The 22,224-nt window shown below is 36.6% G+C and overlaps 1 protein-coding gene across 15 annotated transcripts in view; it reads right to left on the bottom strand.

Annotated features, from left to right (window-relative positions):
• RYR2 (ryanodine receptor 2) overlaps window positions 1-22,224 on the bottom strand; it is a 386,994-nt gene that overhangs the window by 141,542 nt on the left and 223,228 nt on the right. For all 15 annotated transcript variants that reach the window (XM_033055730.1, XM_033055733.1, XM_033055736.1 and 12 more), the window contains 5 exons: window positions 21,832-21,915; window positions 18,714-18,873; window positions 7,319-7,466; window positions 4,168-4,376; window positions 2,119-2,293 (listed from right to left, as the gene is read on the bottom strand). In XM_033055730.1, the coding sequence (XP_032911621.1) occupies window positions 2,119-2,293; window positions 4,168-4,376; window positions 7,319-7,466; window positions 18,714-18,873; window positions 21,832-21,915 (776 nt within the window). The remainder of the gene's footprint in view (window positions 1-2,118; window positions 2,294-4,167; window positions 4,377-7,318; window positions 7,467-18,713; window positions 18,874-21,831; window positions 21,916-22,224) is intronic.

The following is a 22,224-nucleotide window of genomic DNA, read 5'->3' as shown; positions in this document are numbered from 1 at the left end:
CTGGCAGAGCACCCTATTCCCTTTTCATTGTTCCTGAGTAAATTAAATCTACAGGACTGATTTACTGTAAGGTTGCATCAGAAATTCTAATTGCCCTCTAAAGCAAAAGGTCCCTTTGTGCAGTAACACAACATGAACATGATTCAGTGATTGAAGTGACCTGCAGAAAGGTCTCAGCGCTGTTAAGCAAGAATCAATAAGAAGACCAGTAACAAACTAAAGTCAGCCTACCAACAAAAAAAAAGCTCCATAAATTTGAGTATGTGTGTTTGCACAGCACATACACGCTCATAATCAGTTGTCTTCCCTTCCCCTCACCTTTTGCCTCCAATATTTTTGTATCAAATATAGTTTTGGAGTTATTAAATCTAAGATCAATCAGCATGTTCCCTTGAAAACGGACTAGGACATATTATTTCAAAGGGCAAGTTCTTTCCTACAAAACCTATACCAAAGGAATTTAATGTGAATTAAAAGGATATTGTGCAAAATCTGAGAGATTTAATGTAAAGTCTCTGACATGGTTACCAAAGCCTTCAGGCTCCGTGTCAAGCCAGGAACTCCTTTAGCAGAGAGATCTGTTTCCATTTGAACCTGCAGCTAGAAACAAGCATCACAAAAAGTACACCACTGTGATTTCATCAGCTTGGAATAAATGCAGCCTACCCTCAGAATTTAATGGAATTAGAGTTTCTCTCAGAAGCCTCTATTCCCCAATGGGAGTACACTAACTAATAACTGGAAAGCCATTAAAATTTAATGGCACCAAGGTGATTTTTTGCATATAACACTAACAGTAAGCCAGTTCTCATGTCCTCACCCTCACCACTGCATCTAAGGAAATCCAGAGGTAGTAAAGTAACAGATACCAGTCCATAAAATTAATGGCAATTATGTAATTTTAAATAAAGTAAAAATATTTCTGATTCCTAATATATCACAGAGGAAGGAAAAAAAAAATCTCCCAAACAACTCCTGAAAGTAAAATACTCTAAAATCCAAATGAAAATAAAGTGGTTAAAATTAAAAGAGGGAATTGGTTAATTAAGAGGTATGAAATTCATTTTTCCTATGGGAATAGGGTAGGGATGAGTAACCCAACAGTAACATGTAGAGCTCTCATTGTTCAAAAAAATTTAACTTTATCTCTCAGCTACAGCTGTGTTGTTTAATAGACGTATAGTATTTATGGCAGAATATATGTAGCTACAAGAAATGAAAGCTTAAAGCTTAATTTCTTTTTTAACATTACCATAGTTCAGAAGTTTTATGCAGTTAACTTACTTAATACAATTTCTTACCCCTTTTCTGTTTCTATCTGCACACAGGTATATAATTAAATTTACAAACAAAATTACTCCTTTGGTACAGAATCAATCTGCCACCTGACAAACCCTCAAAATCTTTACCATCTTAAGCAATCTCATAAGTTATGTCTTCACAGTAAACTAGCACCTGCTTGTGAATGTTGAACCCTTTACCAAGAACCCTACAACAAGCACAAAGCTCAATCTGCTGGTTTAGAAATAAGCAGAATATTTTGGAGGATAGTTTTGTATCAGTTGGATCAGGTGTATTTCTCCTCCCAGTGTTAAAGATGGCTTAAAGATGGCTTAAACTCACTACCACAGTTTCTCACTAATTGGAGAAACACTTGGTATTGTTTCAGTACCTCATCTAGATAAAATGTGATGTCCTTGCCCCGTATGGCAAGGGAGTGGACTACGTGCTCTTAAAAGGTCCCTTCCAACTCAAATCATTTTGTAATACACTCTATAATTCTATTACATCATATGGTGATCTACTGCAGAGAGGATGAAATACTAAAAGTCATGAATCTGCCTCTTCAGACACATCCCTGAAAAAACAGTTAAAGGGTCTCACAACAAAAGATAGCCACAAAGACCACTAGAGATAAAAATCCTTCCTCATTGTCACACCCAGCAAATTTTCTTTCCAAAAGGCTAATACTAATCAAATAGAATAAAGGACGAGGCAGGGGAGGCAGGGGCAGGGATGAGAACAGGGACATGAAATACAAAAGAAACACGTTGAAGTGAAGTCAGAGCACAAACTGGGCAATAGCAAGTTAGCAGCCTGATATATTACAGAACTTACCGTCAGCAACCTCAAAGTCCTTGAACGCAAGTTCTGAGCCTGAGTCATCAAGCAGGATTTCACCATTTAGGGTGAACATCATGGTGTGCTCATTCATGTCAACCATACATCCAACAACATCTCCTGCCAACCAAGAGCGGCCAAAATGCTCATTACCTTGATGCCACCGCTGTGCCTGAAAATAATTAGAAGCATTTAAAAGGACAAATAGTGACAATGTATGTGTTCTTCTTGTCTGTAAGGGTAGAACTAGTAACTAACTGCCTCAATTAAGATGGCATTAAAATGAACACTTTCACAGAATATCATTCAAAAACTGTCTGTGAGTACTCCAAGCTGACTCTGAATATGGAAATCCATCAATTAAATTCCTGCTAGCACCCCTCAAACCAGCATTATAAAATACTGGTAAGAGAGCTGACAGGGAAAATTGTTATTTCAACATTACAGTAAAGAGTATGGTTTAGTTTTGTGCAGAAGTTCCATGACAGACTTGTAATCACAATAATACGCTATCAATGACAATGTTTAATAGCTACTTCACAAACCCTTTTTAAGAAATTGCTTTTATTTACTTTAGCAGCCTATACATTACTTGCAAACAATCTATATTGTTTCCTTAAGTATAATTCTTAAAAATATTTTGTGCAAAATAAATTAATCTTTCTCTCATATCAGATTTTGGAAGGAATAGAACTTTCTGTGAATGAGACAAGCACTGGGTTTCTGACAGATTCCAGAGTAGCTGAGGACACAATTAATGATTCCTCTGACTGACTTTCAAGACAAAGACTGCAAAGACTTTCAATGGGGTGTTGGATTTGAGTTCAAATATATTAACATCTGTTAAGAACTACTGTAACCAAGCACAGAAAAAAAAGAAGCATCAATAATTAATAACAGATAGGACTCCTATTCATGTATTTCATCACAAGTCGATGTTTATGTTCTGTATCCACCTCCTATAAGTTGTACAAAACGAATGAACTTTTCTTGATATCTTGGAGGTCATTTTTTTTCCAACCAAGGAAAGAATCCATTAAAATCAAACACAACAAAACAGCTTTGTGGATTGAGACCTAAATATCAAACCCCAAGATTTAGAACTACACAGCTATTACGGTAAAAGTAGAGGACTTGAAAGGTTTACATAAAACACTTTACCAAGAAACTTTCCAGTTCTCTTTTCAAAGCATCTTCTCATGCAACATAGGAGTGGGAAACAAATAAATTCCTACAGTATATATAAAATACATCTTGAGAACTTTATCTTGCTGGCTACATCCAGAAATACTGTTGATTTCTGTTACATAATTTTAACAGTAATACGGAAAATTAATTCCAATACCAAATACAATGAGTCATCAGTAGCCTTAATAACAATTAAGGTTTGGATAGCAGCTGCACTTGCCCTCATACTGAAATTAAAAATTTCAACGAGTCATTTAATCTATTCTTACAATAATCATTAATATAAAGGTTTGTTTTTCCCATATATTTTTATGACTAGATTTCAAACTGTCATTTTTTTCACACAGAGTTAAATTTGAGCAAACCTTAGGGGTTCTATCTTACTTCAATGTAAACTGTAAGGATTTCTGTGAAAACCTAGCTATACTCTTTGGACCGCTTACATTTCTACACAAACTTAGTATCAAAGTTTGCCTCAAACACTTACTGTTAATAATCTTAACTATATTTATTCCCTAAGGGCACTTCCTATAGAGAGAACAACCAAGTAAAACTTTAAAAAAAATATTCACAGCTAATTACAGTTCTTCCAGTGTTTTGAATTTGATTAAGCCACTCATTTCTTTATATATACTGTAGAAACATGGGAATTTGTGAAAAAACATAGAAATGCCAAACCTTGCTAATTAATTTTCCACGTGACATTGATTCTAGTTATTCTACCTAGGCTCTCAAAGACAGAGAAATAATTTTATGAAACATCAATGAAAGCAGTGATGGCAAATGATATATGGAATAAGACACAAAAAGTAAAACTTTTGCAGTCATTCATATTATTACTGATAAACACAGACAAACCTTAAAGCCATCAAAAACAAAAGCTTCTTCATCCGAGCCAAGTTCCTGATCTGGCAGACAACCGGGCCTGGTCCAGCCAACTCTCATATCTCCTGCAGTAACAGCCTCAAACTCAAAGTACCACTTCCCAGCCTTCACTGCATAAGTCTTTTCTGTGCGGAAGATCCTGAACTTTTCCATTATCCCACTGCACATGTCCAGTCTTGTTGCTGTAAAGATTAAAAATAAAAATAAATATAAAGTGAAAAAAAGAAAAAAAGCAATGCAGAAAGTACTATTTCCAACTACTGACAAGAACCAGTGAAAGGAAAAGAAAAGCAAAAGGTAAAGGAATCCCTTCGAACATAGACATGAAAAGAGAATGTGCCATGTGTGAAAAGTGTCCTTGCCCATCCTGGGAATCAGGGAAAGAAAAACAAAAAACAAGGAACAAAAAAAAAAAAAAAACAACAAAAAAAAAAAAAACAACAAAAAAAAAAAGGAGAAGCAAGAAATCTGAATGCAGCTACAAATAGATGACTGAAGGATCACTCTGATACTTTTTCTCAGATTAGGGGGAAAAAAAAGGCCAGAAGCGTGGATCTTTTTCCACAAATTCGTAATGAATGAAATAAAACCTGTGGAACATTTGGTAAGTCAGCATTCCAGTCTAATCACCACAATTCCTCTTCTTCCTGAGTTTGTCATAAGATCAAATTTTTCTGCATCTACTTGCACCTGTTTGTTAGGCCATGCTAAGAACGTCTCCCTTTCTCTTCTGTTTTCTCACACACATCAAGGTCCACATTTTCAATATCACCCAGGATAGCCCATAAAATCACATCCTTGAGAATTAACCATCATTTCTTGTGAAGCCATGCCTGACTTCAGTTATGCGAAATTCATTAGGTTCCTGCTAAGCAACACAACTCTCTGCCACATAATTCTTCATCAGTAAATTTTTTTCTTTAATTGTCTACACAATTAATGCTTTAAAAACACTTTTGAAGACCCTTAGTACCTCATCTATGAAGATGAAGCACCACAAAGTATAACTGAGAAATTGTTTTCCTTTTAGATTCTAAGTAACACAAAATGCTTTCCAGTGTCTAAGCAATCCCAAAAATATAGCTGCTGCAGGAAACCAGTGAGTTATAATATTAACAAAACATAAAAAGCAATAATAGACAATTTTGTAAAGTTAATGTTTAAATAAAAATTAATGATTGGAGATGCGAAACACCACTAGAGGGCTCTAAATCCCTTAATAACAGCATGAATTTTGGCTGATGAAAGAGGATCCTTGTGACACGTTTTATCCATCTCCAAAACTTGAGAAGTTCATAAACTGCAAAATCTAAAGCCCCAAAATTACTATAAAAATCTTCTGCTGAATAAATTCTAATGCTTGCTTAAGAAAGCCCAATTCATGTGACACTTTTCTGCAGTTCCTTTCCTCTGGGAATTTTGCATTGATCACATCTTTCAGATTCAAGGATTGCACTAGTGCTCTTTGCATTTCATTAGTAACTCCATTCACAGAACCAGCTCAATGAGTTCTGCATTCTAAGGAAAATGACAGTGGTTTTCAAGAGTTCATTCCCAAAACAAGGTAGCAGCATGTGGTTCTTAGAGCTGTAAATGAGAAATGGGATTACTATTGCTCAGCAGGATGTGAAGGAGACTTTGGAAGAGGAGTGTGCTCTCTCCCCCTTTTGCCTACACCGTTAGACAGTCCCTATATCTTCACAAGAAGCAAAGACCTCCTGTACCAGCCAACCCAACTTCTCAGCACCAAGAAGTCATGCTCAGTCTCTCTCTGCAGCATCCCCTTCCCAGCAGAGGGAGGAGAAGAAATTCTAGGATTACGCAGCAGGGTTACACTCTTCTATCTTGGCAGATTTAAGAGTGAGACCATGACATTTTGCCACCAACACTGTCATTCCACTAAGGAGCATTGCTCTACCTATTCAGCAATCCAGCCTTGTTACACATTCATGATCTCAGCAATGCTTCATTTTAAACATAATTTAATGGCAGTATTTCATAAAAGCTGAGGACCAGAGCATGCATGTGCTTTGAAAAAGAAATTCCAAATGGTAGGTTCCCTGTGTACAATATAGGTATGAGTTATGTCTTCTGCAGAAATACTTTACTGAAGTTCTATGGCCTAAACAGGTCAAAACTTAACCACTATCACTATCACTATATGAAGAAAAAAAATGTTTAGACACATTTCTCAACATTTCAAAATTTTGCTGAGATTATAAAGATGCTAGGTTCAATTTCAAATATTCCATATTTCCTTATCTCTAAGTGAACTTCTAAAATAGAGTTGGTAGGCGTTAGATCTATTTATTTTATTTGTACATTATGACTCCTGATTTCTTGCACTTTCTTAATGTTATATATGATGCAGTTATTGAGTTAAACATTGTGTACTTGCTTTAAAAATTCTTTGGCAATAGTTCAGATTTTTTTTCCTGTCTAGGATGTCTCAAACTGAAAATACTGCCAACCATATCAATAAAACATTCAACCTGGCAATGATGCAAGTTCAAAGGAAACTTTGTAAAAAGTGACTCAAAATTTACTTACAGTCTAATTCAACTTCCAAGACCTGAGAAAGACCAGGGAAAGTCCAGGAAACTTCAAGGCTCTAACAGACTATCTAATTCTAGACTTGCGGGTTGACATTCACTGGAATTTGGTTTGTAGTCATTTATTTTAGTAAATTTCATCGTAGTTTTAAGTGTTTAAATACAAGATTGTACACATACTGTAGAATTCTTCACTATTTAAAATTTAAGAAATATAAAATTTACATTTACTGAGTTTATGTATTCTTTTCCTATTTTTTCTTGAAATAGCAAACGTAGTATTAAATAAAAACTAATAAAAAATTTATTGGTTTAAATTGTAAATAATTGCTTTAAAATGTAAAAATGTTACATTTTTGAAATATTCATTTGAGGCCACAGGATAAGGAAAGGAAACAAAAAGGAAAGGAAGCAATGAGGAAAGAAAGAAATTACAATCTAAGAGAGCAGAAAATGGAGAAAAGCACATATTAGATCTGGAAACATCCGTTCAAAATGTTTTATTGGACCAACAAATTCAGTATCGGGAAAATTCTAACCTTTTTTTGTGATTAAAAGCCAAAATTACTTACCATGATCTTGATCAGGAGCTTCCAGATTGTAACCATAGCCCAGAAGGGTGCGGACTGCTTCCCGAAGACTGTCTTTGTTGGACTTCTTTGTTCGATCATCCAAAAGAGCGTACGGCACAAGGCGAGGATTTCGTCGATTTTTCACATCCTGCAAAAGTATGAAAAATCAGTTCAATTCCAGAAACTGTGTTTTGCCTTATAGACAAGATTGTTCTCAATAGCAGCATAAAAATTACTCTTTATTCAGACTGAAATAATATAATTTCAAATACAGCGAGGAATCAAAGAAATTGCAATAGTGTAGAAATTGCAAGACAGAATTCACTAAAAAATAAGTGACACACCCACAACTAAACAAAGTTCTGTGTCTTATATCTGCTGTAAGTTACTGTCAAACTTACTTAATAAAGTAACTATACAAACCACAGAAACAAGGATAGATCTAAATAGTATGCCAAAAAAGCAAAAAAAAATACATTTCATACACTGTTTATGAAGCATAACAAGAAACTTTTTTCTAACTAGAGCTGAGACATTTCTGTACCACAAATATACAGGTGTTTGTTCAATTATTGTAGAACAAAACACGATAGATGAAGTGCCCAAATAATAAATGTCATAAAAACAAAAGGATAAAATAATACTAGTAAAAAATAATAAATGGATGCAACACAAATTAAAGAATTGGTAATAAACATGTGCCTTAGTCTAACAACTACTTAAGACAGATATTTTTCAAAAATAAAGGTGTTTGCAAGAATATGATTTTTGTGCTCCATGTGTAGAGTTTTTGCAATAGATAATTAACCTCTCTCCAGCTAAAATGAAAGCATTGGTAAGGTTTAATCTTTGCATTTTAGGTTTATTAAAAAACATTGATTAGGTTTTCTTCTACTGCAAAGTTATCTTATTTGAAAGCAGTGTTTAACTGGATTACTTAAATGGCTAATCTAATTTTTAGTGACAACAGAAATATTGTTTTACTGTTTATAATTTCTTCTCACATCCTGTCAGAATTTGTTGGCAGTAAGAGAAACCATGCAAAGAACTCTCCATGTTTTTTTCCTAATATCTATATTTATAAAAAAAAATTACAGACTGGACATATAATAAAAAAAATAGCTGTTGTTTGTTCTCTTCAGGACAATACCAAAGATATTCAGAGGTTCTCCTTATTGGTTAGATTTATTGAAAAGTCCAAAACCAATGCCTATTATTTTAGAAGACAGTGTCTACAGTGGGAGTACCTTACTTCTTTGATAGCATTACAGTTCTAGTTTTAGGAACATATGTGGTGACAATTATGTCTTTGCAAATAGAGAAGAAATGGCACATTCGTTCTGAAAAAAATTCTTGCAGGCATCTTTTGTTGTCCTTTAAATGCTCAGATGCAAGGCTATCTGCCTCTTGCCTTGTCATAGTGAGCAGATATTGAAAGGTCAGTTACAAACCAGTGCTTGATAAAATCTGGTTCTACTAGTTATTCCTCTAGGAGAAGAAATATTAAGGGTCAAGCATTACCTACATGCTAAAAGGGCTAACAGAAAGATAAAGGTAATGTATTGCTGGGAACACAAATTACGAAACTATATCAGCTCTAATTATATTCAATGGAAAGGACAGTAGCAGGGCCAACACTAATACCATTTGAGGGATGAGAATTTATTCCAAATTCTTAAGTTGATATCCTGCTTTGTCCAATGTTTAATTTGGTAGATGCGAAAAAGGGTTGTGTCCTTTGAGTAAATGCTGAAGTAAATGTTATGAGAAATTATTATTTAATATAAGAGCATTCACATTAACATCTGAGGTGATGAAACACTATGAGTTTAATTATTTGTTATTGAAAGGACATGAAAAAGAGAAATAATTTCCTCTGAAGCACTATATGTCCAAAAGACATTGTGAAATACTGTCTTTAAAAATATGAACGTTTAGAACAATAAATATGTAATGTATTATCCATTGTATAATGTTAGACTAACGCATTTGTATTTGTCATAGCAACCATTAACACAAATTAACATACAGGCAACCAGCTGACAACAGTGTATAAAATGAAATATAGTAAAAGTGCTTTTAAAATGGTTAAGCACAAAATAAGGAGAGAAAAAAAAAGGAATACAGAAATTTACTGTATTAAACCAATTTGATTTTACAAACTAATTTTTTTCTATCTAATTTTATTTAGCATTGTGACCTTTTTCAGCTATTCCAGACTGTGGCTATGTCTTTAAATTTGAATGTGAGAAGAGATTTTCCTTTTAATAACTTTGTTTCTTTTTTTTTTCCTATTACATATCTATTTAAATTTTGAATGTGTTACTTATTTCTGAATTATGAATTCTTGTTTTTATATTCATCATTAAGTTTTTGTACTAATGACCTTCCATACCTCTCTGGTGTAAGTGTAGGGAATGATCCTGTGCAGTGATTGAGCTTTGCACATTTGCAATCAAGTCAACAAGAAAACTGATTAGCTAAGAGTGGTAATTTTTACTGAGTGCATTTCCAAGTAGTAGAGAGACTGAATTCCACCTCCTCAATACAAAGAAGTTATTGCAGACTGTTAAAATAAGTTTTAATATTCAGTCTAAGATTTTTAATTTTTTTGCCAGAATTTTCCATATTTGACAGTCTAATGATTCATCAGAAGACTTTTTTGTACAGAGTTTGCCTAGCAACTACTTGTTAACAGACAAATGGTTTGAGCTGGGTAGAACACATGATATTTATATAATTCTTTTGCTTTGAATTCAGAACCCATCACACCACAGGAAGAAAAAAAAGGGGGGAAAAAGCCTATGTATTTTATTACACAGTTTTGTCTTCATTTCATGCAACAAACATCCATTAATAATTTAGAATTTAATTTACTTTACTTAGGAAAACATTGCAACCATAAAAATTTGGGATGCTTGGAAGAATGTGCCCTGGATGGAAGTAATAATGTTAAATATAGTGATATAGCACTGACCATGAAAAGTCAGTATTACTTTTCACAGTGTACACAACAGATTCTGATATCTGTAGCCAGTGATAGACAAACAACTATTTGCATGGGCACACATATAAAAGGATATAAATAAGGCAATAATTGGTGAACAATGGGCCAATTTCACTGCATGGTTTTTTTAACTACATATAGCTCTTAAAAGGAAAAGAACTACAGAAAAATCACCTAAACACACACACCCCAAAAAACATCAACAGGCCTTCTAAAACTTTCATGAAAGGTAAAGAACACTGCTGCAAAGTAACTCAAAGGAAACACGTCAGATGCAAAATGCATTCTTTTGTTCAATGAGTCTATGGACCTACAACTGGTCTTGGAACTCGCACAGAGGGATCTCACATAAGAATGAAACAAGAAACGTCCATTTCATCTACAGCAGCAAGAAAACCATAGCCAAATTCTAAAACCGCTCTAAAAGAAGCTATAATAAGGCTGTGCGCTTCAGCAGTAATTCACTAACAAAACCAAAGCATCATATAAACCCATAAAAGACATCTGAAAATAATAATGCAGTTTTCATAGCTATAACAGTCTGTGCACTCCTAAACTTCCCCAAATCTTTGAGAAGTTCAGGAACAGCTCAGAGCAGTAGGTTAAAGGGAACAAAAGGTCACCAGAAATATTTGTAAGTAAGTGCTCATCAGAAAGAAAGGAAGACTGAGAAGTTAAAACACAAAGTAGGAAGAGTGCAGGAAAAATATGATCACAATTCATTGGGAACATATATTTATGATTTTAAGTAATAGAGCTGCATAGATACATATTCTGTGTGGTACTGAAATTATTTTATTTTCATAAGCAAGACTGTTAAACTACAAGCACAAAACAAATGTATTTCAGCACACATCCAGTGAGACAAATGCGCTGTTGTTTTCTTAGCTCCCTTTGGACCATTAGCAAACCCTCATTCCACAGCTGTGAATTGATTCTGCTTGCTGTCATATCTCTGCCGACACGCAAGATCCACACCTCTCACTAGCACAGAGATTTCTGAGAAACTGCCACAACAAATTATATGGGGCAAGCTTTGCCAGCAGTGCTGCCAGAAAACCAGCGAGCCACCTTGTGTGTGTGCAGCACAGATATCATGAGCAGGATCATTTACCTACACCACACCTTTCATGCCTCGCTATCTGGAGGGCTAGCTTCTCCATACCTATCACAGCAGCTCATGTTTAACAAGAAACCAGGTAAATTAAAAATCCTCTTATAGAGGAAAAGGAAAAATACAATTCTAAACTGGCATTCAACAAAAAAGAAATTTTCAAAGTCCAGAGCATTAGAGCCAGAGAGCACGATAAAGTCCTCACAAATCTGTATTCTTAGCAATATTAATGATCCAAATGTATCCAACCAAATAAGAGCTTGTATTCCTCACCTGGAATACTAGCAATTGAGTTCTAACCTTGGAAGCATGTGTATCCTTACCAATATGTGTACAGCTTCTGGATCTTCACTGAGGACCACAGCCACATGGAATGCCTGGCAGAATGTGCCTTGACTACAAATATATTGGTATAAATCATGTAAAATGTCAAAGTGAGGTAACATAAGTGGTTTTTACAAGAACAGGATGCTGGTTTTATATATATTTAATGAAAAAATTAGTAGCAACTTGATTTTTCCCACACATGCATATTTCACCCAGCCTGACTTTTCAGAGCAATGCTTCTCTTGCTTTGCAGCCTCAGGCAGTCTGAGAAGACAAACTCCTGATCAATTAATGATGCCATATACTTTCTTTAATATAAATCTGAAAAATATAAGATCCTGACTTTAAAAGACCAAAATGTCTTGAATTTTTGGGCCAAGGAGAAGTAAGATTTCATATAACTGCTTGGAAATACCAATAGACTATTCTAGGACAGGAACTGCAGAGCGTCATTTTTAAGATGCTTTTCACACAGTGGAAGGAAAATTTTAGGTTGCCAATATTTATAAACAATTGTTAAAGCTGTGACATTTTTAATACTTTTTCCTTTTTCAGCATAAATGAGATTTCTGATTGTTAGCTTTTCTAGCCAGAACACAATGCAACATGAAAAAAAAGCAAGATACTCTTTGACTAAGCTATCTGGACACGTGACAATGTATATAAGTAAAACGTGAAAGAATCTATGCCTGTGATCTCTACAATCAGTGGGGAGGCATGTATTCAGGAAGAGGGACAAGGCGGGTAATGTACTTTTAATTATTTTCATTTGCTTTCTGATTTCTAAGCTCAACTCTCTTTTTTTCTGTCTTTTCCTTATTCATATGGATGTTGGGATTCTCCTGTATGCATAAAATCATAGCTTTATGAATGTCAAAAAATACCCTAAATTCATTGATATGCCAAAAAGTACCCTAAGTTCGTGGATAAACTTATGAGAGTTCTGAATATTTTCCATTAGATTGCAAAGACTTTGTCACAAATACATGCTTTTATACTTCAATACTATTATCCCATTACCCTGTTAAGAAAAAAATCCTTAAAAGTAACAAAAAAACCCAAAAACCCTCATGTAATTATAACAGGACTTAATATCAAAATCCATAAAGGCAAAAAATAAATTTAAAAATTTAAAAAAGAAGTCTTCTCTCATAGCATAAATGTGATTATTTTAATTCATTCAGAGCAAGGATATATTGCTTCTTTGCCTGGATATAACTCCTGTATCTGCCCTTGTTCATTTACCATTTCCCCAGTTCCGAGACCATCAACTTGCAGGTAATCATGCTCTCTCTTAAAGGGACATTGTCAAGAATTTTCATGCTGATTTTTATGCTTGTTTTTCCACTTATCCTTGCTACTTAATGTGTTCTTTTAAACAGAAATACATATTTTTTCCTACCTGTTTTGCTCCTTTTGCTTTCTCCCTTCATGGAGCAATAAGCAACTATGAGTCTGTACTACAAAAAAAATATTGTTTACGATCAGTGTCACCACAGCTGTCAGGACAGTTCTGGGAACAGGATTTATTTGCCAACTTGTGCTCCCTCTCCTGGCTGGCTGGCTGGCTCTGCAGCAGCAGAACAAAAATACTGTATATACTCAGCAGAACAAAAGTACTGTTATATCTTGTTAAGAAAAAAGCCCGACAAGCAGCGATGGATTTAGAACAAGAAAAAAAACCTGGAAGTTTGAAGGCATTTTCCCCAATAGCTTTTAAAGAAAGAAATGGCTTATGCATTAAATATCTGACAGTATCCCTTTAATTTTTTCATTGTATATACAGTAATTTCACGAATACAAGCCGCACCAATTTGACCAAAATTTTGGTGGAAACCCGGAAGTGCGGCTAATATTCCGGGGCGGCTAATCTATTAACAAAATTCTAAAAGCTGCCAACACGGAAGTGAGAGCCCGCGGCAGCCCCAAGCCAAGCTGGAGCCCGGCCGGCCCCGGCAGAGGTGGGAAAGCCTGGCAGAGGCGGGGCCAGCAGTGTGGGGGCGGGCGGCAGAGCCTGAGCCAGCAGGGCGGGGCAGGGAGGGCGGCAGAGCCTGAGCCAGCATGGCGGGGGAGCCCGGGAGAACTGGGGCTAGCAGTGCAGGGGAGCATGGCAGAAGCAGGAAGGCCGGCGGGTGGGGCTGCCTGGCAGCGGGGGAAGCCCAGCATAATCGGGGCCAGCAGCGTGGGGGAGCCCGGCGGTGCGGGGGCCTGCAGTGCCGGCCAGGGCGAGGAAACGCGGCGGCGGTGCAGACGGGAGGGGGCGGCCGGCGAGCCTGGTGGCGGCGGCGGCAGCCCTGGCGGCGGGGCGAGCGAAAGCGGCGCTCGCGAAGCGCCGCCGCCGCTCGCGAAAGCGCCGCCGCCGCGAGCGAAGCGCCGCCGCCGCTCGCGGAAGCGCCGCCGCCGCGAGCGAAGCGCCGCCACCGCGAGCGAAAGCGCCGCGGGACGGGCGCGGCGCTCGCGAGGCGCGGCGCTCGCGAGGCGCGGCGCAGGGCGAGTGAAAGCGGCAGCGGGGCGGGCGGCGAGCCCGGCGGCGGCAGCCCTGCCAGCCGGGCGAGCGAACGCGGCAGCGGGGCGGTGCTGACGGGAGAGGGGGGCCAGCGAGCCCGGCGGCGGCGGCAGCACCAGCCGGCCAGCCCCGCCGAGCCGTGGCGCTGAGCTGGGCCACCCGGCCCCGTCGGCAACCATGAGCGGGCCGAGCCTGCCTGGCCCCGCCCCGAGCCAGTAAAGCCCGCTATGCCGCGATCCTGTTACTAATTGGCCAATTTGTGAAAGCTGCGCACGAACGAAAGTGCGGCTAATATTCGGGGTGCGGCTTATCTATTGACAAAGACAGCAACATTGTCGAGGCACCGGGGGTGCGGCTTATAATCCGTGCGGCTTGTATTCGTGAAACTACTGTAATCACAAAATGAAGAGGCTCATACTGAACAGACCTACTAGATTATTTAACTCATCCTACAGCCACAGCACAATTGCTGTTCATAACATATTTCCCAGTGATTAGTTCATCTACTTTAAAACAGCTGTAAGCTTCTTTCCCTAAAGAAACTATTTTACAGCTCTGCAAGATCTGTTTATAGTATTACACAGCAGATCATCACATCACTTTATTCTAGTGCTGTAGCATGTCACAGTAATATGATGGGATGACAAAATGCAGCCCATGAAATAAACCCACTGGAGTCAAGCAGAAGCACGTAGCAGTGGACAACAGCCAGAGCTAGCAGCTTGCCATGGGATATGTATGCCAGCTAAATGAGAGGCCTCTCTGCACTGCACTCAGAAAGGAGTACCTTGCCCTTCTGCTCTCTTCTTATGGATTTTAATACATGGTATTTGTTATCTGTATATTGTAAGTAAACACTCCTGAAACTCAGTTGTTGGTCTTTTCTCAAAAGAAAAAAAACATTTGAAAAGAGAAAGATTATGAAATTAAGAGCAAATCAACATCAACATTCAAAGCACGGCAGCTTCTGCAAGACATACTATTGATGAAAAAGTATATCATCCTCCTGTTTAACTATCCATGAGACTGTGGCAACTTGTCCGCCAGGAATAAAGCAGTAAAGTATACTGTCGGTCTTATAAATCTGCTTCCTCAAGATCATGAATATTGCTGAGTTCTTGTCCACATTTAACAATCACGCTCTGCTGAAAGCATAGCTATGACACTGCCCACTGCACCACTACACTGCATTCTCAGTGGGCAACTCAGGATACAAAAGTCCCTAGTTAGTCAAAAAATTCTTGGATGTTTAAACCATAAGCACTCAATACTGCAAAACCCCAATTAATTGGTTTTCCAACTCCAAGTATGATCAGTTTCATAGGCACTTAAGCTTTTTAGTTTTACATTCTCCAGACTCTTCTCTGCATGCCCGTAACTTTCTTTGTCCTGATAAGGAAGAACAGTTAAATATATATAATATATATACCTAAGCCCTGCCAAGATTTAGAGCAGAAGCATTTGCCTAAGACTCTTTCAGATCATAACCCAGTAGTCAAAATCAGAGCTTGATTCACACCAACTGCTAAAAAAATACCTGAGAACTTAACTAGGGGCTACCATTCTAATAATGTTTTTATACAAAAATTTGTCCTTGGTCATCAGAAAGGATGCAGATACCTAAATTCTATTTCTCTAGTCAGACATCTGTGAGGTTGTGGAGTCCATCTTTCAAAACTCTTGAAAAATGGGTAATGTACCACTCAGTAATTACAAGGCTAAGAGGTTTTAAACAAAACTTCTAGTTGCCATGAATTTTCTCACACCAGACTACAAATTTTAATAAATGAGTAGAGATTTAATTTTCATGTTATATTTTGTCGTTCAGTGAGCAGGACATTTATTAGGAAGAGAGTCTAGGGAAGGCCAGAGTTCCAAGCGTTTCCCTCAGGAAATTATTTTAGGAGTAAGTGGATAAAATACAGAGAGCTGTTCAGTGAGTAGATCAGAGTTCTCCTTTTCCCCCTCTGCTCTCTCCTGGTGAGGCTCAAAAACATCTCCTCACAGGGCTACAACATTTTAGGTTCAACAGTCAGTTTAGTCTCTTTCCCTAAGTACAGCACTGAGAACATAAGACAGACTTCAGCATTCTTCTGAAGTGTTTAATTTTAGGTTATATCCCATATTAGACTTGTCTGGTCAATGTTTTTGGGGGGGTTGGAGGGTGTTTTTTTAAAACTCAAGTTGTGACCTTAAGTAACTCCACTGCCTTTTGGGAACCAAAATAAAACTAAAGGTTTATTATTGTCACATCACACCTCTTCAAATGCAGAATTTTCTATATCAACAGGAGCACCAAAACATACATAAAGACAGTGTATAATAAAAATACTGTGAGGATGTAAAGGAGACTTTTTTTATTGCCACCCACTCCCATTACATCTTTTACATATCATTCCCAAATCCATAACACTGGGAAAGCTTTTGACATCACCATTTAACTGACTTTCCTACTTAATACCTCACTAATTTAGAAAACATGCAATTTAGCTGCAAATTCCCTCCAATAAATATGGCAATATTTGTGGGTTTTTTCAAAAATACACTGATACAAAGGGTAGGTTAAATCGTCTTCAAGATCTAAGAAAATTTGCTATGTGTGAGTCATAGGATTAAATTCTCCCAAAGTCAGTTAGAAATATAATTAGCTAAGATATTTGAATCCAGAAACTTCACAACTTTATCTTAACCAATAAATTCTGTTGCAAAATTACATTTAATTTTGGGCTATGTCAAGTTTCCATCGATGCTGTAACTATTTCCCAACGTTCATTCATTTCAAAGCTCCCAGTTGGCAAGGTCCTGTATTGAAAATGATTGCCTTCTGGAAGAATAAAAAAAATGGGAGACATGGTACAAATTCTTGAGTGCATTCTTTGATGCAGCAGAAATACTTCTGAGCATACAGCTTTTCATTCTAGAAATGTGCACTGACTCCATAAACATAGGATGGAAACAGTGAGTTCAAAACTAATTAATCCCCTCCCCCATCTGACAACAGAAAATCATTACTTCCAATACTTCTCATGATTAATATTCCATCAGAAATGTTAACAGCACTTCAAAAGGTCACTTCTTTCTTAAAGGTGCAGTATTATGGAAAAATTTGATCCTGGGAAAAGTAGGGGAGTTGCACAAACACTGAATTACCTTCAGTGTTTTTCTAGTAGAGCATATACATATATTCCAGTCTGCAAACACAAGAATTGACTCACTGTCTGTCTAGACCCAGAACAGTATATTTCCTAAATAGCTTATAAAGTAACACAATGACAACTTCACAGTAAGATACTGTAATGAACAATACTGAAATGCAGATATGCAGCATTTATTCTGTCACAAGAGCATACCTGTATGTAATAAGTTGAAGTGTTTAACTTGATATATAAAAACTCAGCTTATTTTATTATTTTACACTAAAGTTTTGCAAATAGAATGAATTTTGGTCCTGTAGAAGAACAAAATTTGACATATGTGGCACTGAAATATATAACTCAAATTTTTGGCAAAAACCAAGCCATTGTTTTTGAAGAGAAGGGTATGTACCTACAAAACAGCTGTTTCTTTTTTTTACAAAAATAATAAAGCTGAGCTTTTATGCTCAGCACAAAACCATGAAACTCATTTTTCCCCAAGGGGTAAATTGTCCTAAAATGTCACTGTGAAATGCTGTCACACATTTATTAACACAAGTGAAGAGGCCTTTTTGCATATAAAATGCATAATCCATCACAAAGAAATAGAAAATCTTAAGGGAAAACTGATGTAGAAGCTGTCTTGAAAAATACTAAATTAGGCTCATGGTATACAAAATTGACTGGCTTTGGGGGTTTTTAAAGAAACCAAAGAACCTGAGTTTTGCTTTTAATAATCCACCATGTTTTATTCTTACTCTCCTCCCTTGTAGCACATTGGGATAACCACCAAATATTAATCCTATTCACTGGAGCAGAACGACTAAAGTAGAACTGGAACTTTGAGATTGACTTAAATTATTTTCACTTAAACACATCTTCTGCCAGAAATACAACATATTTTTTTAGCAAAGTTATTACCAGAAGTTTACATTCTGATTTTCCTAGATAAACAAAATTATTCAATTCCCAGAACTGCAAACATTCAAATGATTCCCCTAGTGAAAGTCAATATTTACATTTCCTAAAATACTGGAGCACATTAGCTTCCTGCATGCAATTTTCTCACCCTGAGATCTAGATAGCAAACAACAATATACTACCAAGTTTTTTTTTAATACGGCTTGTAAAAGCGTCTCATAGTGCTATTTAACAGGATTGCTAAATTATGTGGTTTTGTCTTCTTTGACTGACAAACGTGCATTCACTAGTTGTTTCTCCCTGACTGTGTACCACGATTATTTCCATTAGTTGTGAAGTATCTCAATAGATAAGTGCTGTTTCAAGTGTCTGAAGTTAGCACTCACCTGCTGGATGCCGTATGTCCAGCCTTGCCTGATGCGGTCCCTTGCCCACACATTGTGAGCATTCTCTGCTAGTTTATCCACCATAGCCTCTTGAGAGGGGGTCAGCTTGATAAAACTCAGATCCATGGGTGCTGGCTTATAGCCACTCAATAGTTGATAGCTGTTGAAAAAAAAAAACAGAACTTGCAGTTACTTTTCAGCAAGAAAAAAATTTAAGAGAAAACACAAAAGAAAGAAATTACATCTATGCAACATATCAATATAAATATGACATCTGCCTTCAAACATAAAGAATAATAATGTAAACTTGATTACTGATTTGGTTTTGATTTTGATTCTGTTTCAAGCTAATTGCATCTTGATGGGGTGAAGCAACTGGTAATGAAAGCTACCCAAAATGGTTGGAACTAAAAATGTTTTTAAAGTATTTTAGTAATGTCACATATTCAAAGTAGTAGATTAAGATGTTGTTTATCTAAATGTTTATATCAACAATACTATTGCTACCTTGAAGCAGATGAAAATACTTCTTAAATTCTACCTAGTCCTACTGAATAGAGAAAATACATTCTTCCTGTAACATAAAGGGATGCTAAGAGACAGAGCAGGTCAAATGGCTTACTCAAGGCCAGTTTTAAAATCCACCTTGGAAGTTTGTCTCCATAATTCATACCTTAACTATCTTTCAAATCATAGGAGCAAATGTTCAAAATTTAAGCATGACTTCAGAATAGTAAGGCAGTTTCTTCACTTTTTTTTAGTGCTCCTAGGAATGCTACTTTTGTAAAGTTATTCGCTTTAAATTAATTATAGAAATGTCCTACTATACTTATGAGCAATCCTTCAATAGAGGATGTAAAGCATTAAAGGTCTTTTCCAACCTAAATTATTCTATGATCCTATTTCTCCTCCAGCATACAAAGCCATGATTTTGGTTGAAACAAAAGGAGTCTGTGGAAAATAAACAACAACAATTCTCTCATTGAAATTATACACCCTGGGGTGTATAAAGAATGACTAGTTTAAATAATTGCTCAATTATTTTCTAAACAATTTGGTAATTTTCTTGTATTTTCTTTATTTGTACTGACAGAGTGAAACCCATAAAATTAAACAGTATTTATCCCCATTTATATCCCAAAATATCTAAATACTTTACCAATCTTAATTAATTCTCTTCTGTGACAGTCATTTTAAAAAAATTTAAACAAATTATTTGTTGAAAACAATAATTTAAAATGACCAGGTATTTAAGAGGGATTACCATCTATAAATAAGAGGTTGAATCTTCCTTAAGAATTACCACAGTAAAAAGTAAAAACTTAAGTTTGAAAACAACAATTCAAGAACATAATTCCAAAATCAGCCATCCATATAATTCCCATCCTGCAGGTTTCTATTACACAGGAGTTCACTGCCCTCACAGCTCCCTCTCATCAGGTATCTCTGAAGTCACTTCAGTGAGATTAGTAAAACAAGACAGTAATGGAAACAGTGAAACATATGAAATTAGCACACTTGTCAGATTGGCAATTACCATGTTCTTCCTGTCATGCTCCTCTGCACAAGCTTGTAAGAATATAGCCACAATATTTTCGTTTCCTTTTTGCTAGTTTTTTCAGTCCATTATATGAGGTATCAAAATTCTGACTTTTTATGTACAGTACAACTTCAGGTTTCGAAAGTTATGATGGTTAATGACATTAAAAAGACTCAACATTACTGGTCTTCTTAGATTAGAAAACATAATTTCTTCAGACTTGAGATTTAGTTGCCGTTTTTCAAAAGCAGGAAATTTGATTCACTTGAACAATCTTGCAAATGTACATATATTTCTGCCCAGGAAATTCAAAATGAAAATACAGAAGGCCCAAGATATCTTTTATTCTTTGCGATATATACAGTTATTTTGGGATACTGAAACTGAAGAACAGTTTGGGGGGGAATTTAATTTAATTCCATGCTTTTATTCCCATTCATTCTGGCAAAGCCACCACATCAAGGATTCTGAACCTGTAATATTAACGGTATGTAAATCTGTGCAGTGTGGTAGATATCAAAGACTTGATGGTCCAGGTTCTTAAAGCTACCTTGTAGTAAAGAATTACCAAGAAGCTTGCAGGAATCTTGCCAGAATGGGGCACCTGCTTTTGGTTTGTTACACAGGCCTCAGGGACTGCATGTAATGCAGGGCTATGGGTCAGTGAAGGATTGCTGTAAATAAGAGAGATATACAATACCAGAGGAACAGCTATTTCTGCACAGAGCACATTCCTGCAAAGAGCAATGAGTTGCTGCTGGTGGCAGGAGTGCAGCAACCAGCAGTTACCAATGCTCTGAGTCATAACCAAGGAAACTAAATTACTATCTTAAATTCAGGGTTACCAAACCATGCAGAAGTTATCTCCTAGTAAAACTGTGGCATTTACCTTTCTGACTTTTTACATATTATATAATCCTCCTTCATCCCATGGGCTCAAGTGTCTGTTGGGCAGTAGAGCTATCAGATAGGCAGATGAAACTAAAGTTCCATTATCTCAACTGTGTCCAAATTCCCAAATTCTGTGTGTGTACACTGATACTAAGAAGCCAGGGTAACTTGGCTGGGCAGTGATAGCTGGCTTCAGAGCTGTGGTAGTGGAGGCCACTACACCTTACCAGGCTAAGCCCAGTCCTAGCAATGCTGCTGCCAACAGATCACTTAGAAAAAAGTCAGGTGATTGTACCAGCTCTCTACACCTCAAATCGTGGCCATTTGAGAACTTTCAAAAGGATCACCACTAAATATCCGCAGTATACATTGGCAAATTTACCGTAAAAATTCTTTGAAAAGTCTCTGTGATTCACACGATACAGAAAAAGAACACATAACAATGCATGTCAGAAATTAAAACATAGCACAAAAAACCCTAAAATTGGTCTACACATCAGGTGACACATATCGGAAGAAAAACTGCGAATTATGGTATGCAAGTATTTCTGAAAATTCCTGAGAATTCATGCATGTATATGCATGCCCAAGAAGTAATAAAATTAGCAGTGCAAATACTGAATTGTTAAAATAGAACTGACTCAATTCACACTGCCTAACAAGAAGACATATTGAATTTCAACTTACTTCTTTGGAAGTTTCATTTTTTTCACTTTTTCCTCAGCACGTTCATCAGCAATTCCAACATGGCAGCCTAATGCCAGCAGGGTTCTAGGGCACAGAAATCAGGGGTTAATTACTGACAATTTTTCTATATTTAGAGTTCCTACTGTTTATAGGCACACTATAGTGCCTATAAATGGCAGCATAAAACAAAGGAGACCTATGGAAATTATTACAATATAATATGAAAATAGCAACACCAGCTTTTTTGTATATGTAATAAGCCTTCTTCTGATAAGAGTTAAGAAAATGCCAAAAGATTCTCCAAAAATTTAGTAAAAATATGATTAAGGTAGTTCAAAATGGAAATATCATACTTCATTGATGATGTATCAGTTTGAAGATTGCCCTTGAACT

This window comes from Catharus ustulatus, chromosome 3 (genome assembly GCF_009819885.2).
Source record: "Catharus ustulatus isolate bCatUst1 chromosome 3, bCatUst1.pri.v2, whole genome shotgun sequence".
Taxonomy (NCBI): domain Eukaryota; kingdom Metazoa; phylum Chordata; class Aves; order Passeriformes; family Turdidae; genus Catharus; species Catharus ustulatus.
The sequence above is the reverse complement of the archived record's forward strand: the minus strand, read 5'-3'. Positions and strand labels throughout refer to the sequence as shown.